The following is a 10,755-nucleotide window of genomic DNA, read 5'->3' on the forward strand; positions in this document are numbered from 1 at the left end:
CCTTAAAATTTGTTCTAATTTTTGGTTTAAGAAACATTTCAATTCCTTTCAAATGATATATGCTATCTCTTTTACGAAAATTGATTGTATGTTAAAGGGCAGTACATTCTTATGGGCTTTATACATAAGTAACAAAATCCTACAGTCGACTAACTCATCAAACTTCAAAAGCCCCAACTGACTGAAGAAAATTATTGAACGGTGATAGTGTTTCCTTGCTACAATTCTCACAGCTCGTTTTTGCATAACAAAATGGGTCTTGTAAATGTTTTACACGCTTTCCCCCAGATCTCTATATGATAAATCAAGTGAGGTACAGTAATGGCATTATACAATATAAACAATATGCTTATGCTTAATGCTGAAAGATTTTTGCTGAATAGCTAAAAAAAAAAAAAAAGGTTGAAACTAGTTTAAAAATAGGTTTTAAAAGGTGGCTGAAATAGCTGAAATTAACACAAAGGAACAGAAAGAGCCCATACTTGTTGACTTTGACAGTAAGTAGCTGAAATTATCACAATATGGTGACCTTTAGCTGAAWAAAGCTATAATTAGCTAAAAACCCAGAAAACTTCTGAAAACAGCAGAAAGCAACTGAAAAAGGCATAAAAAGTTTAAATTAGCATAAGAATAGTAGAAAAGGTTAGATAATGATATCTAAAAAAGCAGAAAAGAGCTAAATTTAGCCAAATAGAAGCCAAAGGAAGCTGAAAGTACAAAGACATTAAAAAAAGGAAAACAATAAAAATAGTACAGTTAAGATTTATCAACATTTATATGGGTTTTAAGGATGATGAAAACAGCTTCATTCATTTTCAAAGAGAAAAATGTGGGAGAAAAAGCTAAATATCTCAAAAAGTTTAAATTGCTATAAGCATCCACACGAATATGCTTTTTGCAAAATCTGCCAGACATTGAAGTGAAAAACAAACAAACAAACAAACAAACAAACAGTAGAATCTAATTTAATCCTAAAAGCTCTGAGTCGATAAACGTATAAAATTCAAACACAGGAGTGCTGTTTGGACCTAAAATAACACCAGAAGCTGTGCGTGCTCCTAAAACATGAACCCCTTCTTCGTGTTGCCTCACTTCCAGGTCTCCTCCCCAAGCTGCGACTCCCAGGGTCTCCACGCCGAGGAGACCCCGTCCTCCGAGCCTCAGAGTCCCGTCACTCAAACGGGTGGAGTGGGTGCTGTGGGAAGGCCTGCCTCTTGTCTGACACCCCTCCCCCTGGTGTCTAAAGTGAAGACTGAACAGACCCCCGTCACACCTCAGCCAGCTCCACAGCAGCAGCAGGTAGACTCTTAACAGTCACCTTAAAACATGAGTCGCTTCAGGTGTTTAGGAGTGTTTCTCTAGTTCGAGTTTATATTTTTATAAAATAAGTACTGCTGAAAACAACTTTACAATATTTGAATAAAATTAGCTTTTCTTGGCTGTGTGGGACTGTGATATTTTTACAAAAGTTTTTTTAGACTCCCCCAGTTTAAAATCTGCCTCTGCCTGAGAAAACTGGTGGCAGATCTTGTAACCTCAGTGCTTTACGATGTTTCATTGTTACTGCAGTTGTCAGCATTTCTCGTCCAAGTCAGGAGGTGCTATTTAACCAGTTCTCTCCTTTGTTCCTTCACAGCAGGAGGGCTCGCCGTATTCTGTGGTCTGCACTCCCGTGGCCAAGCGGCTATGGGAGGGGGGAAGCCGAGACGGGGGAGGAGGGTCCGGAGGAGGCGGGGGAGGTGGAATGAGGAAGGCCGCACGCTACTCCTCATCTTCTTTTTCCTCGTCTTCCACCACCGTCCTGCAGCAAGACGGCTCCGGGCGAGGGCCGGCAGCCAATTCTGCCCTGCTGGGCAGTGGCAGTGCCACCTCAGTGGGGGGAACCGGACTCAACAGTAATCAAAACAACAACAACAACAACAACAACAGCGGCGGGACCCCCGAGGGCACGAGTCCGGGCACACTGAGCATGTACACCAGCGACTCGCCCATCAGCTACCACGACGACGAGGAGGAGGACGACATAGCCGACGAGTCGGCCGAAGAGCAGTACAGACAGATCTGCAACATGTACACCATGTACAGCATGCTGAACGCCGGCGCTACAGGTGAGGGGAACACACCGGTGTGTACAACACTTACTGCAACCATTCATTTTGTAAAGTTTGTTTATGGAAACATTCCAGGAGGGGAGGATTTTTCACAACCTGCCTTAAGTTTATGGATTTTTTAAATTAAAATCCAAAGTTTCGCAAAAATTGCAGTGTAGCGTAAAATAAAAAGTTCAGTCAAAGATTAAGAAAAACTAAGAGGACAGTTTGGATGGAATGACCCCCCCGGGTCGAAGAGAGTCTCTGTCTCACGTGGAGGAGTTGAAGTATCTGGGTGTCTTGTTCACGAGTGATTGTAGGATGGGGCAGGAGATGGATTGACGTATTGGGACCTCGTCCTCAGTAATGAGGGCGTTGCTTCGGTCAGTCGTGGTGAAGAAAGAGCTGAGTCGAAAGGCAAAGCTCTTGATTTACTGGTCTGTCTACATTCCAACCCTCATCTATGGTCATGAGCTTTGGCTCATGACCGAAAGAACAAGATCTTGGATACAAGCGGCCAGAATGAGCTTCCTTTGTAGGGTGGTATTAATAGATTCAATATTGAAATCAGACAAAAAAAAAAAGAATAGTATCATCAGCATACATTAAAATATTTGAATACTTCAATATTTTTGGAAGGTCATTTATGTTTAATAGGAAAAGCAATGGGCCCAGTATGCTACCCTGCGGAACTCCCACGGAACAGGGCAGAGACCCGGACACAGAGCTTCCATGTTTCACAACCTGACACCTATCAGTCAAATAAGAGGAAAACGTTTGTATTGCAGATGATGAAAGTTGAAAAGAAATCAACTTTTGTAAGAGTATAATGATCAACTGTGTCAAACGCTTTACGAAAATAAATACTGTATATACAGCACCAGTTACTTGAACTTTGTTCAAAGCAGCACGTATTTGTTCAGTGAATAAAATTAATGCAGCCAATTTAAAAACACTATTTAATTGAAAGATTTGAAATATTTTACATAATTTTCTAAAAGGAATAAAAAAAGCTTATTTTATATTCATAAAAGCAGCTGTGGCACCCTGTAGTAACAGCCCTTAATGCAACAAATAACAGTAATGACAATTCTCTTTCATCCCCAGTGGTCGGGGAGCCAGTTGAGGCTCTGCCAGACTTGGCTCCTGATTCCGGTGGTGGACGGGGAGGCAGAGGGGGGCGGTCCCGGCAGGACCTGGCATCGCTGCCCGCCGAGCTCATCAGCCAGATCGGTAACCGCTGCCACCCAAAGCTGTACGAGGAAGGCGACCCCGCCGAGAAGCTGGAGCTGGTGAGCGGGACGTCGGTCTTCATCTCCCGCGCCCAGCTCATGAACTGCCACGTCAGCGCTGGCACGCGCCACAAAGTGCTCCTCAGACGGCTGCTGGCAGCGTTCTTTGACAGGTCAGGGTCTGAGATTTGTTTATTAGCTGTCGCTGTCGTTTCCATCGATTTTGTTTGCTAAAACAACTTTATTTATATTCTTGCAGTAAAAGGTGTTAAATAAAAACACACTGACTTAAGAAAATGCTGAATCATCAAAGTACGGCATGGGAGGCTTTAGAAAGTGTAGATTAGCGTTCCTTTGAGTCGAGGGTTTCAAACTCAGTTACATAAAGGAGCCAAAATTTAAAAGATGATCCCAGACAAGGGCCAGTTTCTGTCAATAATAACTGAAAACATTCATTTGTGACCCATCATATTGAAATAAGGATTAAGTCAAATTTGGTCAAAATGACCTACTGTATTTATTTGTGTACAATACTAGAAATTTAACCCAAAAAAAAATCATCATAAAGTGTGTGTGTGTGGGGGGGTGGGGGGTGGTATTATACACAGGTTATTAATGATTAGATTTTTTTATGCTTTTAAAGCTCAAAAAGTGATGATTGTGTTATATATGAATAAATACAGTAATCACATTTTCAGATTACTGGCTTTAAAAGCTACATTTTGACACCTGGATCATTCTGATATGATATATGGATCCAGAGATATGACTTAATTTGTCTTTTTGGCTACAATAATACAAAAACACTTGGTCTGAATCCTAATTTTATGTAATTTTAAGGAGGAATTTTTAATGTCATTATGAAGAAGAAACTTCAAATAATATTTGAATATTGAGATTTTCCAGTTGAAAAGAAATAAAAACATTTCCAGCTCACAGGGAAAATCTCAAAATACTAAGGCCTTTTTCCTCAAAATCAGGTTGTTTGTTGCTACTGCCCAAAAAAGTGCTTCAAAATTTTGTTTTATGATTTTATTTCAGACAGTTCATCCAAATGATACATCGATAAAGCATTTATTCACTATGTTTTGACAAAATGCAATTTTTGCAAATGTTTTAATCAAAACTATATTTGCCTATTTCTCAACTTTATACTTARTCCTCATTTTGAAGTGATGGGTCATATATAACAAATTAGTCTTAAAGTCATAAAACTGACCTTTTACCAAATTATGTTTTATGTAACATTTAGAACATACATAACCTAAAGGATTAAAAAAAACAAAATTTAGAGAACATTCATTCTTATGTAATACTCTGTATTATTAAGTTTTTTCATTTATAATTTCTTAAAGAATGAAGCAAACAGAAAACCCTCAGTTCAATTGTTTTACTTAAAAATAAGAAGAGGATACTTGCTTAAATTTTTGTCGAGAGAGATCTGAGAGTGAAAACTAGAGCCAAGTTAGAAATATTTTCACGATATGATATATCTGTTTGGATGATAAAACAGTGTTTCTTGATATCACAAAGTCTGCCACGATATGATTTCAAATCATTTCAGTTCACTAGTCTGCCATCGATACGATGCAATATCACATGCTTATCTAATACAATCATAAACTAGTTTGTTAGATGATGCTGATGATGATATGGATGGATGTAATTGAATCATTAATCATTCAATCGATGTATTGACACCAAAATTATTTAGAATATTTAGGGGCTCAACAACTTGGCACACAAGAGTCCAGTCAGCATTTCATCTGTGTTTAGTAAACATGAAAAATAGCAGAAATTCTGTTGACATTGTTCACGTTGTGGTAAATTTTCTGCACTTGTTCAGGAGCACGCTGGCTAACAGTTGTGGAACTGGCATCCGCTCATCAACCAACGACCCCAGCCGTAAACCTTTGGACAACAGAGTGCTGCATGCTGTCAAATGTGAGTCCCACACAGACAGTGCTGGTGAGAATAAAGGGTCCAGTAGACTCGATCTGAAGCCCAACAGTCAACTCAGTCGTGTGATTGTTCGACATTCATTTTCGCACACACTTTTTATGGCCCCGAGGCCCCATCGCCGAGCTCCTGGGAAACCTCACAGCACAGGGTTTCTTCCCACTGGAGTCTACACACTGTAAAAAAAAAAATTGATATGCACTTTTATTTTGTCCGCAAGTCTTTCCCGGTTAAAACGCCGCGCCTTTTGTCAGACAGATTCCCTCGTTCACGACGTCTGTTTTCATCCATGAGGTTTTGGCCATTTGACTATTTTTATAAACGTCTGCTCCCGTCTGGTGCAACAGTCTGATTCTGGAAGGGAGTAATTGAAGAAAAGTGCACCATCAGCGTAAACAAACACTCCCACAAACTTCTGACCAATCACATAATTATTTCTTATGCGGAGGGGGGTGAAAAGTTCTCCTGTGGGGTTGTAACAAAACGGGTGGAAGAAGAAAGCTGCAAACAAAATTACTCAATTCTTATCGCGCAGCTGCAACAATGAAAGCTGGTTTTGGCAGTTCGGATGGAGAATGTGGAGGTCTGAATGAAGAAGTGATTTTTTTAAGCTCCCATAGTGCTAAGCTGCAACTCTGGAAGTAAAACTAAAAGTTGTCGCCCTTCCATCGATGCACTAAGATCCCCTTTGTTCCCTCTTTGATCCTTTTCTCCAGTCTACTGCCAGAACTTCGCACCGAGCTTCAAGGAGAGCGAGATGAACGCCATCGCTGCCGACATGTGCACCAACGCCCGCCGCGTCGTCCGCAAGAGCTGGATCCCCAAGCTGAAGCTGCTGATGGCCGACAGCGACGCCTACTCTGCCTTCCTGGCCGACAGCGTGAAAATGGAGGCCGAAGCGCTGGGCGTGGAGCAGGGGTTCGACCCCGCCTCCCTGGACGCCGTCACGACAGCGCCGGCCGCCAGCAACGGCGACGCCGGAGGCGGAGCCATGACAGCGGACACCATCCAGGGGGTAGGAGGAGACGGCAGCACTTTGTTTTGAGTGAGCGATGGAACGGACGGACGGAACGGACCCCGATGGAGGGAGGATTGGTGAGGCGAGAACAATGGCCGCCGTGGTCTTCGCTCGCCCTCCCCAGCTGCCGTGTGGTCAGGAATCTGTTTGGGCTTTTTACTTTTGGGTCGGTCTCTTGAGCTTTTCTTCTTTTCCCCGTCTTTAGTTTTGTCTCTCTCCACAACTCAGAATGTTCCTCGTTGTTCTTCTGGTGGAGAAAGACAGAAAAACAAAGACAGGTAGCAGAGTTAAAACTAGCCACCATCACTTCCCCCTACCACCCAGAAAAAAGAAGAAAAAAAACTTTATTTTTCTGTAACCTCTTTGTTTCAAACTTTTTTTTAAAGCTTGTATTATCACTAAGGCCCTTTTTCAAAAAACTTAACATAATCAATCACAGACATTCCCTGGGGAGGGGAGGGGGGTATTCCTATTTGGAGCGTGATATTTCCTCCACCCCATTTAACTCCGGTAACACTGTTGTTTTGATATTGAATGTATGCGTGGTGAAGCATCCGAATTGCAGCGATGTAAGCCAGCGATGACTGAGCGATTGTGCTGAGCCCTCCTCCTTTGCTTTTTGTTTTGCTTTGTATCATGCTGACGGCTGAGATGGAAGCTGCTCTGATGAGGTCAGAGGTCGAACTGACCGTGTAGATCAGAGTGGTTCATGATCTTATGGAACCCTGCTTTTTAAATTCCAGCTGAACAAACTGACCCGCCATTTTTTTTTTTTTTCAGAGAAAGTTCTGATTGGTAAGCAGTGATTTTGACTGGCTGGTTACATGTTAATACTTATATGCCAACCTTTACTTGGGCTTTTTATTCCCAAACAGCTTCCATTTTGAAACCCTTAACAAGACACCTTATTTTTACTTTTTTATTTTTGATGTCGCTGCCATTTTGAGTTCTTTTTGGCAAGGCTCCTGAGGGTGAAGAGTTACGTTACAGGTGATTGTCAAAGAGTTTGCGTGAGATAAATGCACTGTGTTATTTCCTGCGGTATGAATACAATCGAACTAAGTTTTTGTACGAATCAGAAGGAGAAGAGGGATGTTTTTATTTAAAAAAAAATCCAAAAAAGGAAAAAAATGGTAGCAAACTTCTATATATGTTTACCACTTTTTTTTTGTTTTTTTTTAGAACAACTTTCTGCCTGTGAGCTCACCAGTTCTGCAGGGATTTGTCTCTGCTCACGTTTAAACTGATATCATTATGAAACATTTGCAGCCAAGCTGTTAACGGCGCAGGTTTTCTCAGGCGCCGCTGTCTAGTTGTGTGCTCGCCTGGAATTAACGAACGTGCTAATACTTGGCAGGAAACCCAGCTCTGTGAGGACGTGTAGGTGTGTGTGTGTGTGTGTGTGCGTGTTGAATGGACTGTTTGTGTGCGTGTTTTGTGTGTGCCGCGCAGAAGTCAGACGGCGTGTTTTCACACACGCTCGGTCGATTCATTCACCGTTCGCTGCGGTGAGCTAATACACGTTTAGGTGCTGTCGGCCACAGTGCACCACAGCAAGGTGGGAATTAAAGGGGACTTACACCAAAGCACACATGAGATTCAGCTAAAGTAAGTTTGGGGCTTGGTGGCTGTTAATCATAGCGAAAGTCCTCAGCACTGATTGAAAGTTTATTGAGCTGGTTTATAAGTGAAGCTCCTGGCTTTGTTTGTGGTGTGCTAGATCATAAAAATCCAAGGTCGTGGAAAAGTAAAAACTTGGCGTAGAACCATTTTCCCTGACTGAACTGTATCATTTAGAAGGAAAAAAAGAAACAGAGCTGGATATTTAAGAAGTGACCTTCAGAACCCACAGTGACTGAACTGTCATCATCAGCTAAATGTCAAAGAGGAACTCAGAACAGGGTCCAGATGAGCTCGTGGTTTAGTCAGAAATGTCATATGGATTTTTTTCTATAGTACATTATATTGACATTACTAGACATGCTGAGGTTCAAATGTGTACATTTCTATATATAATTTGAAATGTTTTTTAAAGTATGTACATAACAGACTCATCGTAGTCAAACTCATCATATGACCCCAGATGTGAAAAAAAAGTTTTGATGTATTATCCTTCCATAAGAAGATTGAATGTTGTGGTAGATCTAGCAAAATCAAGGATGACTTATTTATACATGGTTATATTAAGATCCCAACTACACCACTTCAAATTTCGATACCACTTTACAATAAGGCTCCCCTTATAGATGGCTTATAAAGAGTTTATAGACAGGTTATTAATTTGTCTGTAAACACTTTATAAATCATTAAAAAATGTTTATTATGTAATAATTAAGGATGAGAAAGAGACAAAACTGTCCAGTTTCTTACCAAATAATGAGACAAATCTGTTCACGTACATATTACATCTAAAGGTGCTTAATAAACATTTCAGACTAGGTTACTACATTGTAAGCACAATAACAATTAAAAAAACATATTTTAATATATTAATATTGTACTGTATTACTGCATTATAAATATTCACAACTGTCAAAGGGAGGCTTATCGAAGTGTAATACAGTACACTATTTAAATAATTACAAATAAATATTTATAAATGCCAAAATGTCTTTATTGTGAAAAATCCTCATTTTTAAAACTTGGTGTTGAATATCAATATTTGAAATTTTTGCCCAAACATGTAACTACTGTCAACAATATTAACACACCAAATAGTCCCACCCCATCCAAAATAGTGTACAGTTTTACACTTTACAAAAAGGATCCCTTTAATACTTTTGGATATTTATAATGCAGTAATACAGTACAATAATATATGTTAAAGTATGTGTTTCCTAATAATCATTATTATTAACAGTTATTATTGTACCTACAAGTTAGTAAACTAGTCTGAAATGTTTAATACCAAACATATTTGGCTCAGTATTTGGAAAGAAACCAGTTTTGTCTCTTTTTTTACCTTAATTAAGGCATTATAAACACTTTTTGAAAAATTATAAAGTGTTTATAGATAAATTAATAACCTATCTATAAACTCTTTAAAAGCCATCTATAATGGGAGCCTTGTTGTAAAGTGGTACCCAAATTTCTTTGTGTTTTGCAAATCTATCTGCGTTAATGTGGACAGGACTCAAGTGCGCTTTGGTCACTGTGCAAAATTATCTGTCAAAATTAACAACAGTAAGCTGTCAGTGGCTTTATAATTTTATGTTGACTATTTTAGAGGCATACTGAAAAAGACAAACACATCTGTATTGTTTATCTTGTAGTAGGTTGTTGAACCTTTACACTAACAGAGTGACTGATATTATCAGTAATGCCACAGGTTGTGTAGTTAGATCCGTGCTACAGTTGTCCCAAAACGTTTCCTGAAAAAAGTACCAGTGCACAACCCTTTTTTAAATTTATTTTATTTTATATATTCGGCCTTTGTTTTTGTTTGTTCTTATGGAGGTCCCCCCCAGCCCCTCCAAGCACCTTATTGTCTATGTGGCATGAAAAGCTGGACTGCTGAGAGTTGAATTGTTTAAAGTCACAGTAAATGTTTGGACTGCCACTTCTCTCCAAGTAAAGGCTGAAGCTGTTAAACCTTCCCTGTAATAAGACATAAAAACAGAGTTGCACAGAGTCAGAGCGCCGAAACGTCTCTAAAAGGAACCAAATAAATACTCTTCGAGGCGTTGTCCAACCTGAACAGACCCAGTTTATAAGATCAGCCCTGGCTGTTAAAAAAAAAACGACTGTTTATTTCATGTCTCTCTTTTTTTTAAATATACTGTACATCTACGTTTTTATTTTTTATTTTTTTGATTAGTTTTTTATTTTTAATATGACTGTTACTCCAAAGAGCAACAAATCTATCAAGGCTTAACAAAGTTCAGGATGTGAAGTTTGAGACCTTGCTGGAAAAGAGAAGGGTGGGCGCAGGACCGTCGGCACGTTCTTTGTGTTTTACCTGTTTTCAGTCAAAATGTTCAGTGCTCTGTACGTATGGAAGCGCTGCCTCGGATGAGACATGAGAGCGATGGCGACGAGAGGAGAGGGACAGTGGAAGGCTCCCCAGAGAGGAGGGACAAATGAATAAAAGGGGGAGGGGGGGGGGGTGCTGAAACGCTCGGATGATTCGCTGTGAATGCATGCATGCATACTGACGTGTGTGTGCGTGTGGTTAGAGTTGTGTGTGTGTGGTTTTGTTGCAGGGTGGGTTTGGTGGAGCTGTGTGTGTGTGTGTTTCTCTTGGTGAACAGTGTGTGGGTGTATTTTTAATGTGTGTGTGTGTGCATACTAATGTATGTATGCATTTTTTCGCGCGCACACACACACACACACATAAAGTCTCTTTTCCTTCTATCCATTTGTGGCACATTAATGTCTGCCTCCTCGCGAGAAAGAGCTTTTGACAGTGTGTGTGTGTGTGTGTGTGTGTGTGTGTGTGTGTGTGTGTGTGTGTGTG

General features: G+C 40.2%; 1 protein-coding gene across 2 annotated transcripts in view; it reads left to right on the top strand.

The window, feature by feature from the left end:
• nacc1b (nucleus accumbens associated 1, BEN and BTB (POZ) domain containing b) overlaps positions 1-7,052 on the top strand; it is a 23,749-nt gene extending 16,697 nt beyond the window's left edge. For both annotated transcript variants that reach the window (XM_014022064.1, XM_014022065.1), the window contains 5 exons: positions 1,099-1,299; positions 1,637-2,108; positions 3,198-3,495; positions 5,169-5,266; positions 5,998-7,052. In XM_014022064.1, the coding sequence (XP_013877518.1) occupies positions 1,099-1,299; positions 1,637-2,108; positions 3,198-3,495; positions 5,169-5,266; positions 5,998-6,326 (1,398 nt within the window). In that variant the 3' untranslated portion in view covers positions 6,327-7,052. The remainder of the gene's footprint in view (positions 1-1,098; positions 1,300-1,636; positions 2,109-3,197; positions 3,496-5,168; positions 5,267-5,997) is intronic.
• Positions 7,053-10,755: the final 3,703 nt, after the last annotated feature.

Source organism: Austrofundulus limnaeus, unplaced genomic scaffold (assembly GCF_001266775.1).
Source record: "Austrofundulus limnaeus strain Quisiro unplaced genomic scaffold, Austrofundulus_limnaeus-1.0 Scaffold316, whole genome shotgun sequence".
NCBI classification, from domain to species: domain Eukaryota; kingdom Metazoa; phylum Chordata; class Actinopteri; order Cyprinodontiformes; family Rivulidae; genus Austrofundulus; species Austrofundulus limnaeus.